At 36.8% G+C, this 23876-nt stretch overlaps 2 protein-coding genes and 1 long non-coding RNA gene across 3 annotated transcripts; all 3 read left to right on the forward strand.

Moving 5' to 3' along the window:
• Positions 1-967: 967 nt before the first annotated feature.
• On the forward strand, positions 968-10414 carry LOC107769041 (cysteine-tryptophan domain-containing zinc finger protein 3). Its single transcript, XM_016588214.2, has 11 exons — positions 968-1493; positions 2077-2149; positions 2249-2382; positions 2490-2882; positions 3005-4278; positions 4453-4883; positions 4976-6789; positions 6977-7134; positions 7605-7765; positions 9180-9334; positions 9655-10414. Exons 1-11 carry the CDS (start codon positions 1362-1364, stop codon positions 9871-9873), a joined length of 4944 nt encoding a protein of 1647 aa, XP_016443700.2. The 5' UTR covers positions 968-1361; the 3' UTR covers positions 9874-10414.
• A 242-nt stretch (positions 10415-10656) lies between these two features.
• LOC142168711 (uncharacterized) lies at positions 10657-12170 on the forward strand. Its single transcript, XR_012698605.1, has 3 exons — positions 10657-10785; positions 10882-10969; positions 12035-12170. It is a non-coding gene; the product is annotated as an uncharacterized LOC142168711 (long non-coding RNA).
• Positions 12171-15356: 3186 nt separating this feature from the next.
• LOC107769042 (protein LATERAL BRANCHING OXIDOREDUCTASE 1-like) lies at positions 15357-17999 on the forward strand. Its single transcript, XM_016588215.2, has 4 exons — positions 15357-15849; positions 16080-16327; positions 16672-16999; positions 17535-17999. Exons 1-4 carry the CDS (start codon positions 15574-15576, stop codon positions 17784-17786), a joined length of 1104 nt encoding a protein of 367 aa, XP_016443701.1. The 5' UTR covers positions 15357-15573; the 3' UTR covers positions 17787-17999.
• The last annotated feature ends 5877 nt before the right edge of the window (positions 18000-23876 follow it).

A 23876-nucleotide genomic window follows, 5' to 3' on the forward strand; every position in this document is an offset into this window, starting at 1 on the left:
CTAATAGAACAAAAAAACTCGATTTTTTTGTTTTAAAAATAAATAATATTTATAATAAAACATATTTTCCCATTGAAATGGTCTCCTTTATTGTGAATAAATTAAATTCATGTCATTAACAACTTGTTTGGATGGTTGTTACGTATTGTATCGTATTGTATAATATTGTATTGTATCGTTTGATTAATGCAATATTTGGATAGAGTATATCGTTTGCCATTGATTTATGATATCACGCATCAACAATATGAAGAATAAACTTATAATATTACAAAGAAAAAATATTATATGATGTAGAATTATTATATAAAAAGGTAGTGCAAAGAAAAAATTAGGTTAATTTAATAATAATGAAGGGCAATATAAGAGAAAAAGACAAAGCAATGACAAATTTAATGATACGGGAGAAAAAGACAAAGCAATGACAAATTTAATGATACGCTACGATAAATTTAAATAACAATCAAAATAAATATTATATTTAAAGTAACAATACGATATAATACAATATGTAACAACCGTCCAAACAAGTTGTAAGCTAGCAAACATATATTCTTTTGGGGCCAAAATTCCTATTCTTTTGTTCGGCTTCTTTAAGTAGAGGGTCTTTCGGAAGAGTGTTTTGTTCGTCCGTAAATCGTTGTATATCACTTGTTGTTGTTGTTGTTGTTGTTGTTGTAGCAGCAGCAGCAGCACTCTTGCTGGATTTTGCACTCACATAGTTCATTTCAACGCGCCACTGCAGTTTCTTTCCCCCACATTTTTATAATTTATAATTTATGAAATTTCACTACTTGGTCAGAAAATAACTAGGAGTAAAAAAAATACCAAAATTAGAAAAATAGTGCAATTAAGACGGATGAATTAAAGAAAAGGGACCTAAAAAGAAACTAAAATAAAAGAAAAAAGAAAAAAGAAAAAAACCTTTCTTTCTTTCTTTGTGTATGCCCCTCTGGTTATACACATCAACAACAGAAGAACGGAACATCATATTCGAAAATCCATTCGATCGCTGGGTTTTTCAACACATTGATTCTTCAACACTCATCTTTTGGGGTTTATTTAAAATTAATTTTAAAGTATATTGCTGGTTGAATTTTTTGATAAAATTACTTGAAATATACAGGTGAGATACATAGATGATCAGGAAGGTTCAATGGTAGTTTTTGATTTTGAAGGTTGGAGAGGTTACAGTGCAATTCCTTTCTGGGTTTTTGTGGGTTTTGTGAGTATTTTAATGGGTCGAAGTTGGATTTTTGAATTGTGAGTGATATGTTGGATTTTAGGATAGGTGGCAAATTAGGGCTAGGGTTAGGGTTTTGGGGTTAAAAGTTTGGGAAATTTGAGGTTAGGTTTTATTTATGAGTTGGGGAAATAGTAATAGGGCTCAAATGATGGAGGAACATGAGCTTGAGGAAGGGGAAGCATGTTATTACAACAAGGATGATGATGATAATTCAAGCATTGACCCGGACATAGCCCTCTCTTACATTGTAAGAGTTCTTTTTTTTCTCTGCTATATGTTGAACTCAATTTTCAAAATCTAAACATTCTTGATTATGTGTTCTTTATGATGAATTAAAGTGAAAGAGAAGAACTTTGAGTTTTGAGAATCAGTTCATGAAATGCTTAATATAGTTGCAGTTTGTTTTTGGTAGTTAAGTTCTTGGTTGATTATCAATGTTCTGGGTAAAAGATTACGCTTTACTAATTCAAAATTCATCATAGATGGTTTTGTGATTCTGTAAAGAATGTACTGAAATCAGGAAAATAATTATGGTAGGACAAAAAAAAGAGAACTTTTTGGGTTTGGGAACTGAACTGGAAAAAATGAATACTACTGGGACATTGTGCTAGAAATCTTGCTTTCAAGTTACTCTGGTGAAATTTGGGATCATTTCTGCTAATAGTGAAGGGTAACAATAAGAAAAGTAAGAGAAAAAGAGATTCTCTTTAAGACTGCCTTTCCCCACTTTCTGCAATACTGTGGTTAAAGTGTATGCTACATTATGAATGGTTATTGCCATTGATTTTATAAAACAATGAAAGTATAACTGATGGTTTTCTGTGTCAAAGGATGAGAAACTTCAAAGTGTTTTGGGTCATTTTCAGAAAGATTTTGAAGGAGGTGTTTCTGCTGAGAATTTGGGTAAGTTGGCTGTTAATCAGTCCCATTGATCATAGACAACAGTTGTGTATCTCTTTCTCCATGTAGATGGGCTGATTAAATTTCTTTTACTTTTGGCAGGGGCAAAATTTGGCGGGTATGGTTCGTTCTTACCGACTTATCAGCGCTCCCCTTCAATTCTATCTCAGCCAAGATCTCCACAGAGATCTCAAAATCAAGGGACACCACGATCGCCGAACCATTTTGTTTCCGAGGTCTGTCAAAAGTTTATCTTTTGTTTTAGTTGAATGCCATATTGTTTACCTTTTATCAACCTGGGAATATTTGGTTTAAATTGTGTGGTGATTGCATTTCTGTCCAGGGGCCTCCTCAGAACTCTTCAGCTGTGTCTGATCCTCCCTCAACTCAGAGGAATAGTACAGCTGGTTCTCGCAGTGGTCATACCTTGCATGATTCAAGGGTTCCTTGTGGGTATGATTCCGCCAGACCATGCTTTTCTGCTCAAGAATCTAATAAGTTCCCTGTAAAACATGAAGTTTCTATGAACAAGTCACTTAAACCAACTGATCAGAGAAAATTCAAACTTCGGATTAGAGTTGGTTCTGATAAGACAGCCCAGAAGAGTACTGCTTTACACACTAGTCTTGGGCTTATTTCTCCCTCTTCGTCAATGGAAAATAGTCCTACTGAAAGTGGTGAGATGTTGTCCAAGTTTGAAGGAATTCCCTGTGATTCTCCAGCCAGCATCCTTCAGGTAAGCCAGTTTTCTATTACTTAAAAATTCCCTTTTACCACACAGCCAAAAAGAGAATAGTATCTGGTGCTTTGTTAATTTTTCGCTTCCTTCCCTTTATTTATTCCTGTCTGTTGGAACAGACTATGACTTCTTTCCCAGTTGCTGGAGGCCTGCTGCTTTCACCTCTCCATGAGAAGTTATTGACTTTGTCAAGAAATGATAAACTTTTCACGGGGAATGAGCCTGTGGCTGCTGCAAAGGATACCAAACCTCAATCTGTCATGTCTGGCAATAGTTCAACTTCCAGGATAGAGGATGGGGATGTCTTGATAGGGAAGAAAACTAAATTAGTTGGTAAGAGTGAATATGCTGAGGAACAGAATTCAGGGGTCAGAAATGACACGATCTCCTTTTTTGAGAAAAACTTGGGCATTGAGAGCCTGGAAAACACGCATTGCCTCTCAAATGACTTGAATCAGGGAGTCGTGCCTGATACTCATGAATCAGTGAAAGGTGCTGGTAGGGCACCTGGAGCTATACATGACTCGGTGAAGGAAATTCCGATGAAGAAAAGGGAGATCAATAGACTTAAAGATCAATTGTTTGGTAGTGACTTGGATAAGGATGACTCGTTTGAATCTTCATCTGACGTAGTCGGTGACAAATATGATCACCGGGAAGTAAGAAGTAATTCAGTGGAACTCCAGCTAAAACGCTTTCAGAAAAATGCTTCTTTTGATAGCAAGGAAGGTGGCAGGAGCAAATGCGGCAGATCCGTTCCTTCATTTGGAGCTGATTCTGATATTTCCGAGAGTGAGAGGGACTCTAGTGGGGCTGTATCTCTGAGAAAGAAAGCTGTTATGAAAGCTGCAAGCCATAAACCTGACCAATCAAGGATGCCTCGCGCAGAGAAACAATCATCTGAAGGCAAAAAGAAATTAACAGAACGTCAACTTGGTCTGAAGCCAGCTGCAGATGTGGCAGAGGTAAGAGGGGTTTCTGCTACTCTCAAGAACAAGAAGAGTTCTAAGAAGGATGTCCGGATGGCTCATTTATTTGACGCACAGCTGGAGAAAACCACGAATCAACTGGATTCTCTGGAGAGACCTCCTGGTGATAAGTTGAAGAAATCTAAACTGGAGGCACGTATAAAACAGCATTCATCTTCTGCTAAATCAAGACACGTTCCAAGCAATAAAGTTGATAGTCATGTGGCATCTGCGACTCCTATGAAGGATCCTTCAGCCATGGGTGCTAAGGAACTGACTTCTGGGACTGAGCCACCAGTTGCTCCTGTCGTTATAGAAGAAGATTGGGTCGCCTGTGATAAATGTCAGAAGTGGCGCCTTTTGCCATATGGTACAAAACCCGAGCACCTGCCTGACAGGTGGATGTGCAGCATGTTGAACTGGCTGTAAGTTTTCTGCAGTTTTAAAATCGTAACTCTCTTTTTGTGGCTTATACAAAGTCTTAGCTCTCTTATATCGGTTTACACATGCTCCGATACTCTGCCTGGTTATCCATCTCTGTAGATAGTTTCTGCAGTGCTATATTTTGTTGATAACAAAATCAAAATTAATTTCTGTAGGCCTGGAATGAACCATTGTGACATTAGTGAGGAAGAGACAACAAGAGCACTCCATGCGTTGTACCAAATGCCTCTTCCTGAGAACTTAAATAGCCTTCAAAATCATGCTGGTAGAGATACGGCTGGAGTAATTTCAGCTGATATGCATGGGCTCGGTGGCAGCAGTCAGAATGTGGGTTTCGATTATGTGGCTAATGGAGGAAAGAAGAAACACAAATTAAGAGAAACACCAAACACAAGTAGCAATCATGGTCCAGTTACCACAAACTTGAACATGCAACATGAGCCGGCCAAATGCAGAAGTTTGAAGAATGTGAACCAACATGTTGGTGAATCGAATATAATTAGCAAATCCATTGTGCAGATTCCAGTTAAGTCGTCTGATGTCCTTGGCAAAAATCTGAGTAAACGGAAGGAGCACATGGCTAATGGTATAGTATTCATCTTCAGGCTGGCATTTCTTCCTTCCTGTCATACCTGTATATAGATATTTAACTTTCTTCCTATTATAACATATTTGTAGGTGATGAAAAGCCAAAAAAGAAATTCAAAAGGGAGTCCGATCACAGGGATCTGAAAAAGATAAAAATAAAAAGTGACCAAGCTTTTGTGGCAATTAGGGAAGTAGGGACAGGTATCCAGGACTACCATGAACGTGGTAATTTGAAGGAGACAAAGCCTGGGCTGGCAGAAAGGTTACAAATTTTGGAAAAGAAGCATGGCAACCGAGTCCAGGATTCAAGGGATAATGACTCAATTAATATAAAAACTCATAATGGAAGGGAAATTTCTATAAAGAAAAGAAAATTGAGGGATGAAGACTATCTGATGACTTCGCAAAGTAATGGTAATCATTTGGGTGACAGTGATGCCAATGCTTTTGTGAGAGCGGTTTGCGGTGAGAGTGGAGTCAGAAAACAGAAGAAATCCAAGGTGTTTCAGACTGAAAATAAGGAGTCCAGTGCTAGCAAGGGTAAAGAAAAATCAAGAACGAGAGGTACAGTTACCAGAATTGTTCTACCAGGAACCAGGGATTCTCCTATAGATTGGAGTGTAGAGAGAGAACGTCAGACAAAGAAGTATAGAGTGAAGGTTCAGTCTCGATTGACGATGGAAGATATTGATTCATTGAAAAGGGATTTGGGATCTGAACAGTTATCAACAGCTGCCACTTCAAGCTCTTCAAAAGTTTCTGACTCCCGGAAAAGTAGAGCGAAACACCAAGTGAAAGGTTCACCAGTAGGGTCCGTTTCCTCATCCCCCATGAGGACGTTCATCACTAGTAAGGCTTCACCTGCAAGAACGGAGGGTTCAGGGAAAGATGATGCTAAATTAGATAATTACCCAACAGTTGGAAGTCCAAGAAAATATTTGGATAGGGATGGCGATTTTGAGAGTGATAAATCTAGGACCTCAATAAAGGGGAAAAGATCTGGTGTTCCTCATCCGGAGGCTTGTGAAAATTCGGTGCTAGATTCTCGGGGTACCGGTCCCAGGGAAAAAAATGAATCTCGTGTTAGACATTCATCTGAGTTTGGAAATAGCCATATGGACAATAGTCATGCTGATGTTCTGGAGGAATGTAGCCCCTACATGACTGAGAAGCATGCTGCATACAGCTTCGATGGCAAGGGTAGAGTGAGCAAGAAACACGTTTCTATGCTTAATGAACATAAATCTGCCAAAGATTCTCCATTGCAATTTAAGGAAAAAGATGTGAATGCTGGTTTTAATACTCAAAGGATAGAAGGGAATATCTCTGATCTACTGGGCAACCAGGAAGTCCTGAATTCAAAGGTTGAACACAATTATCTCGAATCCAGTACTAAATCTTTCAAAAACAATCAGATTGTTAGCAAGAAAGATCCCACACATTGTAGTGATAGCAAGAGAGAGCACCGATTAAAGCATGATGGTGTTGGATCAAATACAAAATTGAATAGTGTATGTAACATGGAAGGAAAAGTTCTTACGAAACAAAAACCTCATCAGGAAATTGATGCTCGAAATGCAACAAATGGTAGATCAGCTCAGTCAGAATCCAGGGACTTAAGGTCTCAAGTTGGTGCACATGCTGAAGATAAACAAGGCACGTCAGTTGTTACCAGCAAACCTGCTTCAGGTTCCCAGAAAGGAAGTTCTAAAGATGTATGTGCCAGAGTGTCAACTACGCTAAAAGATCCTGGCACTGGTGTTTGTCAAACTGTGAGTCACAACAGCATGGGGCATTTGGAATCCAGTGCTCTCACCCTTACAAAACGGGAACCCTCAAGTCAGACTGCTTCTGCTGTCCTGAAAGAAGCTGAAAACCTTAGAGATTGTGCTGATCGTCTTAAGGTTATGCTAATATCTCTTTTCATCTTATATTGTTATCTCAATTAGAACTTGTTACTGGTCTATTTCCCAAAGTTAATTTTTTCTCTGCCTCTGCTTTATCTAGTTGAGTTTCTGCTGAAGAAATCATGATCCCTTCTCCTTGTGCAGTGCATGTATTAGTTTTCCTAATTATTCAAGCTATTTGCAGAACTCTGGATTTCATGCTGAATATAATCAAGCTTATTTTCAAGCGGCATTGAAGTTTCTTCAGGGTGCTTCACTTTTAGAAAGCTCAAATGGGGAAAGTAGCAAACACGGGGAGATGAATCAAATACAAATCTATAGTAACACAGCCAAACTTTGCGAGTATGTGTAACTTCAAACTTTACAATACCGATAGATATACCATTTTGTAAGCACTTATTTAACCTTTTCTCTATGGGGAAAATTTCCGAACTTGCAGCTCCTCAAAACTGTAACTGATAGGTTTGTCTTTTGGTTTACTGTTTTGCTCAAGGCCGTGTCGTTTTATAAAGAACCTCTGCCTTGCCAAGTTGTTGCTCAGCAGAAATTACTGTTAAATAATTTGTAAAGTGAAACTATTGTTTATTTAATTAATTCTTTTCCTTTAAAGGCTGCTGAATATCCGCTAGTTTAGAGTTTGGTATGACTCATTTCTGCATAGAACCTGGTTTAGTGCAGACAAAGTTGAATATTCTGTGTAAACTTTTCCATACAGGTTAAGCAAGTCTGATGTTAGTTACAACTATCTCATAACTTCTTGTTCGATGACTGCTCTTTTATCTGCTTTGTAATGGATATTTATAATGTTGCAGAACTTGTGCACATGAATATGAGAAACGTGATGAAGTTGCCACTGCTGCTTTGGCCTATAAGTGTATGGAGGTTGCGTACATGAGGGTGGTATTCTGCAAAAATATGAGTTCGAGTAGAATTTGGCATGATCTGCAAGCAAGTTTGCAAGTTCCTCCTCAAGGTCTGTCTTTTTGTCATGAAGTACTGGACGTAAGAGTTTCTTGTCTTAATGCCATCAAACTTTCCACCTGTGTGTTGTTAGCATAACCGTATAACGAAACCTCAGGAACATGATACTACTCTTGGTAGTTTTCTTTCTTTTTCCTTTTGTTGTTTTATATCCACATTCAAAGAGACACCATTAAGCATAGACGGAGCGTGATTCTAAGTTGAAAAGGATTTTGCTTAACTGAGATGTGGTTAAAAAGATAACCCACCCCGAGAAATAAAATAGATGTGCATTTTGCATCAACTTGGCCACAAGAGTTATCCGAACCAAAAACCAATTTTTTTCAGCGATAAACAATTCTAAAGTGGACTGTTACCTTTCTAAAAATAAAAATAAAAAAATATTAAAAAAATCCCAAAGTGGGGAAAATAAGACATCCTAAATATAATAGTCTTGACTCAAACATTCCCCCAGCTTTGGTTTAGCAGCAGAGGTAGTACATCTCGAGAGGTGTGGTAGACACACCTCATGAGTTATCATAGTTGGTGACCAAGTTTGATATTTATGTGCAGAAAGATAGAGGGGCAGGCCCCATCATCACCAAGTTTTGAAGCTGGAAATAGTAGATTTCTCGGTTAAAAAAAACAGTCTTGATTCATGCAGCTGCACTATGCATAAATGTGTGAGTGAGACATCTCAGAGGTGTTGGGAGGGAAGTGGGGAATGAATCTTTGAAACTTTAAGAAGAAATTTCATCTTTAATTTTGATTGATATAACTCAGTCTACAATAAAGTCGTCAAGCATGAGCGGCTGGGTTTTACCCAATTTCAGTTATGAGTTTGTCCGTGCTTGCCAGTGGGCTTTATTGTGATTAAAGAACTGATATGCAACGAATGATTAGACACAACTTAGACGCAGCAGGAAAATTAAAACAAAAAAAAAAAAGAGATAGGAGAAAATGCCCCGGGAGCTGAAAAAAATTTGACGGGAAAATTAAAATCTAACAATGTTATAATTGTATGAATAGAATATCGATTGACATATCTATGAATCTTGCCATCATGGTTTATAGTGGTCTAGCTTTGTTTTAATGGAAGACCATAGCTTCACATGAATTTCCCACTTGCGAGAAATGTTTTAGCATCTCCCCACTTGTGGGATTACACTGGGTTTTTTGTTGTTGTTGTTGTTGTTGTTGTTTTAGCATCTATGTGCTTATAATGTGATTCTGGTCCATAAATTCTCGATATATGTAGTTGTTGCATCATGTTTAGTGCATACATGTTATTAAGGTGAATTTCATTTGTGTGAATTTCCCACTTGAATTTGGATATGTTTTTGCCTATGTTGTTTGTAATGTGATTCTGGTTCAGATAATCTCGATATTATGTAGTTGCATCATGTTTAGCACATGCTTTTATTCAGGTGAATCTCCTTCATCTTCAGCATCTGATGTTGATAACACAAACAATCAGACAGTGGCAGAGAAGACTGCTTTATCAAGAGGCAGTGGTTCTCATGCTGGAAATCATGTTATTGCTCCTCGAAATCGTCCTAGTTTCGTTCGTCTGCTTGACTTTGTAAGTTGTTGACTCGTTTATGATTCAGACATATTGGGACTAGTTCACACTTTTGTTGGATATTTACAGCGTTTTTATTCCCTTTATTATACGTCAAATGACTACAGGATACTGGAGGAGTCGAGGGATTTCTTCCTTCGTTTTTGGAGGAAAACTATGAAAATGAACTTTACTTCCTTATTCTTTTTTCTTGGGGGGGGGGGGAGGAATGATGCGCTTAGGTTCCATCAGTTTCATATAGTTTAAATTCTTGTGTTATTTCTGTGTTAGCTGGCCCATTTCTGTAGGGTAAGCAATTAAAAAGATGTACAATTTTGCAGACAAAGGATGTAAATTCTGCAATGGAGGCTTCTAAAAAAGCACAGAATGCTTTTGCAGCTGCCACTGCAAATCTTGGAGAGGCAGAGAATAAAGACGCTGTTATTTCCGTTAAACGGGTTATTGACTTCAGTTTCCAGGATGTAGAGGAGCTAATACGTTTGGTGCGGCAAGCTATTGAGGCAATTAACCATAATGGTTTTGGTGGCAGCAGAGGCTAAATCAACCCTGTATATTATGTGGTTTTGCTTGTTTTCTCCATTCACAAGCAGGCTCTTGGATATGAGAAGGAACTGAGGACCTGCAGTGCAATTTGGTGAAGAGGCATGCTGTTAAGTGTGTTATATTCCTGTACATGTGTACAAAGTGGGATTGATTTGCTATTTCATGAATTTTTGAGAATTCAACTTTTTGGTATATGATAAGGGCATAGCATGCTCAACCTTAAAATTTACAGGTTGGGTACGAGGTGTATAAAGTTTCAATCTTCAAGGATAAGACTCGGAATTCTCTTAAGATCCAGTTTTGAATATTAGGTTCTTTCTGTTGGGAATAGTCAAACATAGGAGTATGAATATTGAGAGCATTAGGTAACATATCTAAGGAGAAACGAGTTCCAATGTAGTCCCAATGATTCATCCTTTATTAGAGTACTTGGATCCTTGGGTTGCCGTATACAACTTCATTTTTTTATAATTGAACACAAGGCACAATTTTGGTGGAGGAATTTAGTGGACTTACTATATTATCCGTCATTAATTCTTTTTTCTCCTTCTCTTTTAAGTTTTTTATCTGGTGAAAATAAGCGACTGATTCTGTCTCACAAATTTATATTATGTACTTAGAAGATTACTAAGGAGTTCTGCCAAAAAAGAAAAAAAGAAAAAAGAGTGAGGAGAAAAAGAAAAGAGATTGCTATAGAATTGCAATTTTGTGGTAAAAGAAAGGAATATATAACATGGAGTTCATCACTTATGTCCGCACGCCTACAGTCTTCAACATCTAATCGGCTTTTGCTCTCTTTACTAAATGAGCCGAGAAGGTTGGGTGTGCGGGTTATATTTTTTGGACAGCTGGTATCGTTTAAATCTGCTGATCTTAGAAAGTGCTGCAGAAGAACTTGAAGTCTTGCTGTAAGTTGCACCATATTACCTTGCCTTTGTTTCCTTCCATGTTTCCTGTGTGAGTTTTCAGCTGATCTTATTGCGGGGAACATCAAAACTGTTTAGTGCAGTAAACAAATTGGAAAATGTGTTTCTCCTGAGACACAGTCAAATCCTGGTTGCTCCCTGTCTGTGTTCCGGAAAGACATGACAGGTAAGGCTATCATCTGTGGTTCTTTGCTCTTTTCACTAGATATTTTATTTCAAGTTTCTAGCCTGCTTAGATGACAAATAAATAATTGAATCTGTGTTGCGTGCCAGCAAAAGTTTGCTTATTTAATGACTGACCCCAAATGAATTATCTTTGAGAAGGAATTAGGCTGACCCCAAATGCATTATTGTTTTATTCTGGTGCCTAAAGCTACATTTCTGACTTGATAGTGGTATATCAAGATGTATACTGAGCTGAATAACTCTTGTTTCTAGTCCAATTATTACTTGATGCAACAAAATTAAAACAGATCAGAATTGGCTTGTTGAAACATTTGAGAATAGAAGGTTATGGATGCTAGTTTCATAATATAGCAATCTTTCCTCAGGGAGTAGCTTTCATTTTTGGATTTGATCTAGTTTGCTTTTCCTTTTGAACCTTTAGTTTCCAGGAAAAAATGAGAGCATTTTGATGCTTACAACTGATAACTTCCTCTGATTGGGTTGATGGTTTCTTAGTCATTTTCTGCTCAAAGTGCTGATACAAGCATTTTCTGCTCAAGTGCTGATATACAATTATGCAACTGCTAAACAGTTTCCCTGTAGGCATGTGAAAAGGAATCCGCATCTTGGATGAAGATATTTGTCCCTCGGGGTGGGGGGTGGGGGGATCGCTCCGATCAACTCTAGTCTCTCAAATTGCTTACTTCTATCATGTCCTTGTTGTAACTCCTAGTTATGTGGATGAAAGATAGGGAAGCTCCAGAGTTAATTGGGATGGCAAAAGTTATAACCCCAAATATTTACCTTGTAAAGGGGGGTCTCCGCACTGGAAAACTGAACGACTATATACATGGTTTTGCTTATGAAATGGTTTTGATGATTTAGTTCTGAAGTGAGTTCTTTGTGGCCTGAAGTAATATTGAGTAGATATTGTAATAGTAGTAGGATGATTGGTGAGACTGTTTATGTTGTGTTGGCGTCCTGTTGATGTAGTCGTCATATTACAGTGGTTAAGGCAGTGAGAGATACGGTGAGGTGGACAAAAAGTGATGATTTACTGCCACAGGTATGTACTACGTAACGAGTGATGGAGAATGTTCTACCAGCTAAATTTATATGTGCGGAACAAGTCCCCAGTAAAGGCAGCTTTCTTTGCATGAGAGCTTGGTTGGGCTTACTGAAAATGGCCTGATGCAGAATCTCAAATTTTGAGAAGGATTCTTATCAACTTTTCTGATGTGTCTTAAACGCGGAGATGTCTCACTATAGTTGTGTGACTGGCACATGCCAACTGAATCATGCTGGAATAAATGAGGAGATTTTGTTATGCTGCTCCTTGCTTGAGAAGGGGAATAGTGAGGGAAAAAAAACAACTATGAGAATTCATCGCGTATCTGCTTATTTTAGTGTACCTGGGAGTCCTTTTTCTTCTTGAGTTGAAGAAACAACTACTACATCAATCTCATATCATAGACAAATGTAACTTTCTCCTTATGAAACTGCACCACACAGATCCAAGTTTGGGTCACAACTGGATGTTACACTTGGGCTACTTGGTTTTAGTTCTGGTTTTGTACTTGTACTCGCACGATTGTAAACGTCTGTAATTCAATTAACATCTGTAATTCCATATCGGATTTTGGCTGTAAGTATAAGGATTGGCTGTATTCCTTTAATCTCTTTTCTTAAGCATGTCAATGCATTTCTTTTAGTTGGTCTGCTTAGTATGAATTTCAGAGTGTTGGAAAGCTACAGGTCTCTCGGGCTTGGAATTTGGCAACTTATCCAAGGTAAATCTTCTGAAACATGAAGGCACTTAATCATAATATGAAGTGAATCCCAAGTGCTGTTTTTTGTTTTCGGCCACTAGGTTGAACCATTGTTGAACTTCAAAGTCATGTAGGACTCAATGAGGTAAGGTACTTCATCCTGTCTTCATGTCTTACTTTTGGTTATTAATGTACATGGTATGAGTTGAAGGGGAGCCTTGGCGTAACTGGTAAAGTTGTTGTCATGTGACTAGGAGGTCACGAGTTCGAGCCGTGGAAACAACCTCTTGCAGAAATACAGGGTAAGGCTGCGTATAAATGACCCTTATGGTCCGGCCCTTCTCCCGACTTCATGCATAGCGGGAGCTTAGTGCATCGGGCTGTCCTTAATGTACATGGTATGAGTTAGTGCCAAATTCCTTACCACCAAAAGGTGGACAAAAATATGTAGAAGTAAAACAAGATATTCTTCTAGTCACGGGAAAAAATGTAAAAAGGAAAAAGGAAAAAACAAAAAAAAAATGTTTTTAAATCAAGAATTGTTCTTTTTCCATAGTTTGGGACAAAAATTACAAAAGGGAAATGTGGAAGAAAATGTAAAGAGAATCACGCGTTGTCTGGTGAATCAAAATGTTGAAAGCAACAAACTCAGTTAACTCAATTTGGTCGAATGTATCTTTCAATCCAATGTTGCACTCAGTCAGAGGTCACCTTTTTCTTCTCCTTTTACCTTTCTTTCTCCTTTCTGAAAGCCAGCCCCCCCTCCACTCACCCGAACACTGTATCAAAGTAAAAACGAAGATAAACAACTAATCGGCAAACGGTGCACTAACTCCTTCTATGAGCAGTGCCCGAGGAAGGTTTGAACCACATTTTCTATGCAGAATTATGTTGCATTTCTACAAGAAGTTGTTCTTGCGGCTTGAACCTGTGTCCTCCCGGTCACACGACGGTAATTTTTACCGTTGCGCCAAGATTTCCTTTCTAATCCGCAAAAATCATGAAATAAAAAGTAGACAATAAAAATAATATTGCAATTCAATATTCGCTTTTTTTAGTATTAGTTTAATGCAAAATGTGGGTATGGACGGGTATGCTTAAAAAGCTCTCTTTTATTCAGTGAAGATGGGAAAGACAAAGGGGAGATGATGACAACTTCACTAGATTTGGTCTGCACAAATGGGAGACATCAACTTGTAATCACAGCAATGGCCCCTACCACAAATTTCCATTCATTTTTCATTAGAGACAACCATAGTACTATTACCCGTACCAAACAATTACATTCGATATGAATGATGTCCACTTTACTTATGCGCGCTTTAACTATTTCATCATGAGTTAATACTAACTCCTCAATCTCCCGAATTTTGATTTTGTGAAATTTGAGTAGAAGAATTTTATAAGTTTTGCCTCGAATTCAAATAATTTTTAATTTTTTTAAAAGATATTTCTAATTTGAACCTAATAGAGGAATCAACTGAAATTCAAAGTTTTTCATTAACCATGTGTGGTACGCAAGCTAACATGCTTTTGGAGGTGTACTAGAAACGTGGCCTATAATGTTTTTGGACTGATTCTGCCAAATCACATTAAATTAAGAATTTATATATGTTCTTTCACCCACCCTTGCAGAAAAAGGAAGAGAGTTGATTTATTGAGATGCTGATGCTATGTTACATATTGAAAATTGGTGATTGGATGGAAATGCAAGCAATTATAGAACTTGCATGACTGAATCTATTAAAGTGCATAAATTATGGACCCACACAATTAAAATCAAAGCTGGTCCCTCTTACTAGCCATAGTGTACTATTACCTGTACCAACAATTACATTCAATTCCAATTTCCAATCCCTTTTGTCCTTCAATAGTTGCAGCTACCAAAAAGATTTACTACTAGTTTGCAGCCAAGCACATTTCTTTTTTCTGTTGGAGTGTGATATAGAGGGAAGTGGAGGATCAAAATTGAGGGGGTATTTTTGGAGCCTGATTTGTCTTGACATAGTGCCTTTTTCAATTCTTTGGCGAATTATCGAGGGGTTTGGTATAATGGTTAGAATCTAATCTATCCATAGTCAAAGATTTTGAGTTCAAGCATCGAAAAATCTTTGGGTAGAGCACTTTACTCCCTTAGCGGGTCTATCTAGTGCGAATTCAAATTAATAGTGCCCCTTATAAGTGGGAGGTTGGCTTACCTGTCATGAAAGAACATGTCATAATAAACAGATATAAGTTGTTGATCGGGAGGTTAGATCAATATGTAGAATCAACCACTGACGCTTACATCTTCCTCGGGCTCAGTGTGAACGGGGAAGGTTTGTGCACATGACCTCCCTCTTGTTTGATTAACCCTTAATGCAACTTAACAGGGGAGTTTCTTCAATCAATAAAACTAATATGCTTTTCATTGTTTGGAGAGGACATATTTACAAAAAGTAGCTAAAAAGGAAAGAAAAGAAACAAAAAAAAACAAGTCTTCTATTAGGAATGAATTGTTTGTACTCAGAACTCAAGATGCTGATGCTATGATCCATATTGAATGTTGGTAATTGGATGGAAGTGCAAGCAATTATTGGTTTATATATTACTACATTTCTAGACTATAGAACTTGCATGAATGAGAATTTATTAAAGTGCATCAGCTAGGGACCTACACAATAAAATCAGAGATGCATCATTTTTTGTCACTCTTTACCCTCTATAAGTACTTGACATTTTCTGAATTTAATGAGTAGAGACTTTCACAACCTTGACTAGTTGTTTTGTAAGAAAAAAATTTCCAACCCCACCAAACAAAAGTACCATTTCCCAAAAACAAAAGTTGTGCTAGAAAATGGCTCCAGTACCAAGTTTTCCTGTTAAGGTTGGTCACATTGATGATGTCCAAGAATTGAAAAAGACTAAGCCATCTTCTATTCCTGAAAGATTTGTAAGAGATATGATAGAAAGGCCAAAACTTGCCACAGTTACTACTCCATCTTCTTGTAACCTTAACAACATTCCTGTTGTTGATTTGTCCAAAATCTTGAAAGGCAACAAAAATAGCCAGGATTTCCACTATGAAATCTTGAAGCTTTCTAGTTCCTGTGAAGAGTGGGGATTTTTTCAGGTACTTAACTTTTCCCCATTCTGTCTCTTTCCATATTCTTGAGTCGAGCGTCTATCGGAAAGCCTCTCTACTCATCCGGAGTAGGGGTAAGGTTTGCGTACACACTATCCTCCCCAGACCCCACCCACTTGTAGGATTTCACTGGGTTGTTGTTGTTGTAACTTCTCCGCATTCAACATTTTTTAATCTAAAAGATTATGGGATTCTAACTTTGGTTTATTATGTTATAGGTGATTAACCATGGGATTGATTTGGACTTGCTTGAAAAAATGGAGAAAATAGCTATGGAGTTTTTCATGCTACCTTTAGAGGAGAAACAGAAATATCCAATGGCTCCTGGAACAGTTCAAGGTTATGGTCAAGCTTTTGTTTTCTCAGAAGATCAAAAGCTTGATTGGTGTAACATGTTTGCCCTTGGTGTGGAACCTCATTTCATTAGAAATCCAAAACTCTGGCCAACAAAGCCAGCTGATTTCAGGTAAGCCTAAACTTCAGCTAAAGAAAACAAGTTGAAAAAATATAACTGTTTGATCAGCAAGTGCAAAACACTTGTAAATTGGGTGGGGACCACCTTAGATTGACTACTAGTACTAGTTTAAACAAGAAAAGATCATTTTTTGTAACTTGGGTGGGGACCACCTTGATTATATCGCCATATCGCGGTACAGGTACCGAGTAACGTTGTCACTAAGCTTAGGCAGATAGGGAAAGAGCACCTTGCGTTATTTGTTTCTGATAGAATTTGAACCTGATTTCTCATGTATTTAATCCACTTCATTAATCGCTCGTTCTTGGAGCTCAACTTTTGTTCCCTTTTTGCAGTGAAACAGTAGAGATATACTCAAGGGAGATAAGGAAGCTATGCAAGAATTTACTAAAATATATAGCACTGAGTCTTGGACTGAATGAGGATATTTTTGAAGAAATGTTTGGAGTTGCTGTACAAGCATTGAGGATGAACTACTATCCAGCATGTCCTAGACCAGATCTTGTTTTGGGACTAAGTCCCCACTCAGATGGAAGTGCACTTACAGTTTTACAACAGGGTAAAGGCAGCTCAGTTGGCCTACAAATACTTAAAGAAAATGTTTGGGTGCCTATCCAACCAATTCCAAATGCACTTGTTATCAACATTGGTGATACCATTGAGGTATGCATTCTTTTTCCATTTCTTGGATTATTTTAGTACCTTTTATTATGTTGATAGGTTTATTGGATATTTCTAAACGTATGATAGTCACTGAGAAGGGGAGCCTGGGCATAACTGGTAAAGTTGCCTCCATGTGACCAAGAGGTCATGGGTTTGAGCCGTGGAAACAGCCTCTCGCAGAAATGTAAGGTAAGGCTGCATACAATAAATTATTGTGGTCCGGCCCTTCTCCGGACCCCGCGCATAGCGGCAGCTTAGTTAGGGTTGTTCATTTGGATCGAATATCCGAAATCCGAACCGATCCGTTCAATTTCGGATTGGATCGGATTTCGGATTGTGTTTATTAAAATTTCGGATTTCGGATCAGATTCGGATTGGTATAATTTTAAGCTGCTTAGTGCACCAGGCTGGCAGGCTACCTTTTTTCCTTTTATTTTCTTAATAATAAAGCCTTTGATATTTATATCTGTTCACCAAATCTTGTTTAGTTCCATCCAAGTTCGGTTTTGTCTAAAGTTATTTTTTTTCAAAATAGGTTTTGACTAATGGGAGATACAAGAGTGTGGAGCACAGAGCAGTGACTCACCAAGAAAAGGACAGACTATCAATTGTGACATTTTATGCACCAAGTTATGAAATTGAATTAGGACCATTGCAAGAATTGGTTGATGAAAATAACCCTTGCAAGTATAAAAGGTACAATCATGGAGAGTACAGCATGCACTATGTCACTAACAAGCTTCAAGGCAAGAAAACTCTTGATTTTGCCAAAATATATAACAACTAATTCCTATAGGGATACCCTTTTCTTTTGGTGGGCAAATTGCATTTGTTTCTTGATTTTGCACCTATTAACTTGAGATGTAGAATATTGACATAATGTCTTTGTAAATTCAATGAAGATGCTATTGTTGGCAGTTTGTACTGTTCATATGGAAAGTTCTCTTTGTACAACTTACTCACTATTAATATATGCCAAGTGGGGTCTTATGTTTGAAAATTGTGTCCTTTAGACTCTTTTTGTTTTCTTTTTCTCTCTAGTTGATTTGACGTAGTGTTGACTTGAATCAACAGTAAAGTAGTTATTAGACTATGTTGTCTATTTCACACCACTTGGGTACTATTTTTCCCAAGACCCTCTATAAATACGGAATATTTTGTGCACCGAGCTCCACTTTTTTATTGATTTGCTCAATATAAAGTATACACTATAAAGAGCTACGCTCAACAGTCAAGTGGGAGCTTCAAATAGAAGAAATTGACACTTTTCACTATTCTGCCTATAAGAATCTTAATAAGGAAAGAATCATTTCAATTATGAGAGGAAGGGAGAAACAAGCAACCACCCCATGCTTTTCAATAGAATCACTTAATTCAATAGACAAAACCATTGGTTTTCCATCGTTTAAGGGAAAAACTAAAAAAGGACCAACTTTTCTATATGTCTAGTGGAGGAAGATTAAAGATCCCACTAATATGCAAGTTGTCATTGAGGTTTTGGTCAATCCTATGTTCAAACTAGAAACTAAATTTTAAGTAATAATAACAAGAAGAGTTGGCTATAGCAATTAGCTAAGCTGTCACTATCCTGCTGGTTATTATACATGCATTTTCCTGTTATTATCTGACATAATAAATATGATATTGGTGGTGCAATTAGATATTTGTCAATTGAATGTAAATATTTTTGCAAGTTCAATATAAAAATGCACCAGAATATAACACACACTTGTCCTATGCAAACTTGGTTGACACACATATGTAGGATTTAGGGAGAACAGTGAATTTTTTGCATTATAGTTTAAGAATTAAATGCACAAAGGTTACTATTTATCAAGAATATATCTAGCTACCCTCTTAAAATATAAATCCCAAAGAAAAAAAAGGAAAACTCTGCCATATCCACAGCAAAGATAACAAAATCTTCAGAAGAAGGAATCTACACCCAAATATATTCGTGATATTCCTTGACCCTTTTCAATGTGACATTTGACTTTGAAAAGAATCCATCAAGTGAAATTAAATTCAACTTTTTTTTTGTTAGTTACTCAGAGATTTCAATGTTTCATGATTAATAAAGATTTAAGTTTACGCGTTTGATTTTAAACTTTTCCTTTTTCTGTACAACACATCATTTATGATCAATTTATGAAAAATGGAAATTTGATCTAATATTTCCCCCTCTATATTTATCACCTAAAGTTGGAGGGGAAGTTTATGTAACTTGGGTCTATTATACAGGGAGATGGGGAGATTGACGAAGATATCACACATCGTATTGGCGCGGAATGGATGAAATGGAGACTTTGCTTCCGGTGTTTTGTGTGACAAAAAGATACCACCAAAACTTAAAGGTATATTTTATAGAGCGGTGGTCAGACCGGTTATGTTGTACGGGGCTGAGTGTTGGCCAGTCAAGAGCTCCCATATCCAGAAAATGAAGGTAACAGAGATGGGGATGTTGGGATGGATGTTCGAGCACACCATCTTAGATATGATTAGGAATGAAATTATTTGGGACAAGGTGTGTGTGGCCACTATTGAGGACAAGATGCGGGAAGCAAGACTTAGATGGTTTGGACATGTGAGGAAGAGAAGCACAGACGCCCAGACGCCCTGGTAAGGAGGTGTGAGAGGTTGACATTGCAGGGCCTTAGGAAAGGTAGAGGTAGGCCGAGGAAGAGTTGAGGTGAGGTGATTAGGCATGATATGGCACAGCTACAGCTGACCGAGGACATGACCCTTGATAGGAAGGTATGAAGGTCGAGAATTAGGATAGCAGATTAGGTAGTCTAGGTTATTCATACCGATAGTATTAGTACGTACTCTCGCATTTAGTTGGTATTAGGTTTTTTTTTTACTACCTGTCATTTTTTTTCTCGATTTCTCGGTGTTGTCTCGTCTTGTTTTCTTTTTATTATTGTGATGCTTATACTTTTCTGAGCCGAAAATTTATTAGAAACAATTTTTTTATCTTCATAAGATAGGAGTAAAGTATGTATACACATTACTTAATATGTTGTTATTGTAGTTGTTGTGCTACCCCTAAAGTTATCACTAATTTTCGTAGGTAAAACGGCATCCCCTTTTCTTCTCTTTTAGTTTTCCGAATTTGATTAATTGGGGACCCCCACGTACGTCTGTTTGTATCTACTATCTGATGAGGAAGAATTGGAGTTGCTTTGAGAGAGACAAGTGACAACATTACATCAGAGAGTGGCTTAAGGGGACCCCCTCACAAATCACAATGGTTGGAACCCATGTTTGACAATAAAGGAACTTTGCCTTAGACTCTTTGATTTGATGACATCAATATACCTCCACTCTCCAATTTCACTATTTTGTAATGCTTTTTTTCTTTTTCTTTTCTCCAAAATGTCACTTTGGGATCCTCCTTATCAAAAGTAACTTTATATTTAGGATGTGTGTTGATTTAGTAGTGAACACCCTCCACTTTTAACCAAGAGGTTGTGAGTTCGAGTCACCCCAAGAGCAAGGTGGGGAGTTCTTGAAGGGAGAGAGCCGAGGGTCTATCAGAAACAGCATCTCTACCCAGGATAGTGATAAGGTCTGCGTATACACTATCCTCCCCAGACCCCACTGGTAAAATTATACTGGGTTGTTGTTGTCGTTGATACGCTTCTTATAAGTTTTTCTCTTGTACCGAAATTATCATTTGTCTCGAAAACACAAAATCCAAATATCTTTTCAGGAGTATCAACCAAATGTTATTACTATTTCTTTTCTTGCAAAAACTAAAAACTTATTCCAAAATATGCTTTTCAGTTTTTTAAACAAAAACTAAAAATTAATGACATTAGGTTGAAAAGATCTTTCGGAAAAATTGAATAAGATTTCGATCGATCAAATGTACGTCACAACTAAAGAATTTTTTATTTTAAAAAAAGAATCCCCACGACCTAATTTAGAGGGGAGTGGATCTTTCGACCTAACTATATATAATTGATTCTCTTCTAATAACCACTAGTTAATTATTGCCAAATTTCAAGAGTGTCTTATGATTTCAGCAAATGGGACCCCTAATAATCATGCTTAACAAATCAAGCTTATTTTAAGTTGAGAAGTGCCAGAAAGTGTACAAAACTGTTCAATAATTAACCAATTATTCTAAGGTATAAAGGTAGGCAAGTAGACAATAATTGTTAGAATTTACTTTGCTTCATGTTTGGGTATGTGAAGAGAGCCGTCGTTTTTGCTTCCTTCACTAATTAATCATTTTGAACAAATAGAAGTTTGACAATGAGTTGCGTAACTCAAGTAAATGTATCACTTTTGTAAAGTTGCATTCTATTTTCTTACTAATATACATCGTCAGTTTATAATATCTAACCAGTCAAAGAATATTTACAAATAATCCGTGAAATTTGTATTCTTGAAAATAAAAAGTTACCCGTTACGACAAGTAAATATGACTTGAATATGTAAAAAATTCTTTACGTCTATCTATTTTAAACTTTTTTTGTGGCTTTTTTTCTGTTGCTCCACTTAATACTTATTCAATGGTGATTTATGACCATTTCTGTTGTATGCCAAGGAAGACTACCACTTGTAGTAATTTCTTAAATTCTAATAATATGATGGTCGGTTCAATAAGTTAGCATGAAAAATGTGCACGGCAATAGAAGAGAGACGTATTTAAAATCTTTAAGTTAGTGGGTGCATTTTTAATTTTTTACCTTATATATATGATGACCAGTTTCATTAATAATAATGTATAATATGCACAACATGATAGAGACGTTCAGGTTAATATATACTTTACCAAAATTTTCGACAACATATATGGAGAGTTGAAGTTATTACACCTGTTATGAAAGGTTGGACCCGCCTCTAGAAGCCAAGATTTCAAGGGGTTCAGGATTTTAATCGTTTTAAGTTACTGGGCTCTAAATTAATAATTTTTACATATTTAATAGAATTTTTAAGATAAATATAGAGTTCGAACCAAAACTGCAAAGTTCGGCCGAACCCGCTCCCCGCACTCTAGCTCCGCATTAAGTTGAGAAATTGTATAATCCTCTCACGTATATATAATAAAACGATTTCAGATTTATATGTAAATACGTGCATGGATTGGATAAAAAAACATACAAGTGAGAATCAGTGGCGGACCCAGAATTTTGTGCGAGTGGGTTCAATCTTAGAAATACATAACTTTAGTCGTAAAATAATAGTTGTCAAGTGGGTTCAAATAAAATATTTATACAAAATTTACACAGCTTTAATCCTAATTTATACATATACAACAGTATTATTTTTTGGTGAAGCGGGTTCAGTTGAACCCGCTAGCCACCACGTGGGTCCGCCACTGGTGAGAATGATTTTATCAAAGGTAGAACATGAAGTTGTATATTAAATGAATTCAAACATTCTACCTAAAATCTTAAACTATTGTGTGAAGTACGTAGCTCATGATCCTTGTAAATGGTTATTGTTCTGATATCATAATTTATGAAGTATTCAGTTAATTACTACTCCTTAGTCCTAATTACTACTCAACTGCTTTTAATTCCTTTTTCCACTTCTCTATCTCTCCTTTTATTTGTTACGTTAGCTATACATATGCAATTATGCATCACTGCAAACAAACCAAGAGTTGCATATCTTCTACAAGAACCAAATCAAATCATCTCGGTATACTTTTTGTTAGTTACTTCATTAATTACAAGTATAATATAGAATTAATAAGGTCATATGTTTATTTTTTTCAAAATATAAGCATTCTTTGAGAGCTTTAAAAAATTTCAATGATCTTCCCATAATCGTAGTGTGCTTAGTGTAATTGGAAAATAAGATAATCATATAAATATTTTTTATAGCAATCAGCATCTGAGAACTCTACGGAGAGATGTTAGGATGTTTTAGGAGGAGTTCGAATACTAGTGGTAGTGTAGACTAAATAAAACAATGGGCAATTTTTATTCCTTTTGTATATAATTTATTGACTACAAAATGAATAAATAATGTTAATTGTTCGATAATATGAAGACTACAACCTCGACCTAGATGAGATTCATGAGTCACATGGGCACCCCACGAGGTAGAATAGTTGTCATACTTCCATCAAAATCATTCTAACTCTAAACCTATTTTTCGTTTTATTTTCTTTGGTTAATTAACCATATTTAGAAGACGGGCTTTAATTTTTGTTGCACAACCTATTTCTTTCAAAAAAAAAATGTCCTAATGTTATCCAAACCCCTAAAATGTTAGTAAAGTTTCGTCATCAAATAAACATCTATTTCCACTAATTGGATTTGACATTAACTACATAGTCATATATGGGTTAGGGAAGAATACTCACAAGCTGCGTAAATGAAATTTCAAGGCTTCTTTGACTACAGACAAAAGGTCCTTCCCCAAACACCCCCTCCCCCACCCCCCTCACCCACCAACCCACGCACCCTACCCCCACCCAAAAAAAAAAGAGAGAAAGGACGGGAATTCAATACTGAACATTGAAGTTACTGTCTCAAAAAAGAAATTTTGTTTGCATTTTTCCCCTCAAGCCCACTATTAGATGTTCATCAACAAAATTCAAAAATAGCCAGATTTAAAAGTGATAATTGAAAAATAGTCATAATTTCAAAACTAATCAAAATTTATCCATTTTTTATGCAAAGATAAATCTGAACGAAAACACTGTTCAAAATCCGAAAAATATTCCAACATAATATACTGGAGTTCCAGCATAATATGCTAAAAGTTCATACACAGGTGCTCCAATCTCCAGTATATTATGCTGGAACTTTCCGTTTGTTGGAATTGCAACATAATATGCTGGAAGTTCATACACAGATACACCAATCTCCAGTATATTATACTGAAACTTTCCGCGTTGCAGCAAAATAGTAGC

This window comes from Nicotiana tabacum, chromosome 14, assembly GCF_000715075.1.
Source record: "Nicotiana tabacum cultivar K326 chromosome 14, ASM71507v2, whole genome shotgun sequence".
NCBI lineage: Eukaryota > Viridiplantae > Streptophyta > Magnoliopsida > Solanales > Solanaceae > Nicotiana > Nicotiana tabacum.

What these genes read in the sequence shown, in the direction of transcription:
- LOC107769041 (XM_016588214.2), top strand. Translation starts at nt 1,362, where the DNA reads ATGAGTTGGGGAAATAGTAATAGGGCTCAAATGATGGAGGAACATGAG. An exon ending in CGAACCATTTTGTTTCCGAG is followed by an intron (nt 2,383 to 2,489) that starts GTCTGTCAAAAG and finishes ATTTCTGTCCAG; the next exon opens with GGGCCTCCTCAGAACTCTTC. An exon ending in CTCCAGCCAGCATCCTTCAG is followed by an intron (nt 2,883 to 3,004) that starts GTAAGCCAGTTT and finishes CTGTTGGAACAG; the next exon opens with ACTATGACTTCTTTCCCAGT.
- LOC107769042 (XM_016588215.2), top strand. Translation starts at nt 15,574, where the DNA reads ATGGCTCCAGTACCAAGTTTTCCTGTTAAGGTTGGTCACATTGATGAT. An exon ending in AAGAGTGGGGATTTTTTCAG is followed by an intron (nt 15,850 to 16,079) that starts GTACTTAACTTT and finishes ATTATGTTATAG; the next exon opens with GTGATTAACCATGGGATTGA. An exon ending in ACATTGGTGATACCATTGAG is followed by an intron (nt 17,000 to 17,534) that starts GTATGCATTCTT and finishes TTTTCAAAATAG; the next exon opens with GTTTTGACTAATGGGAGATA.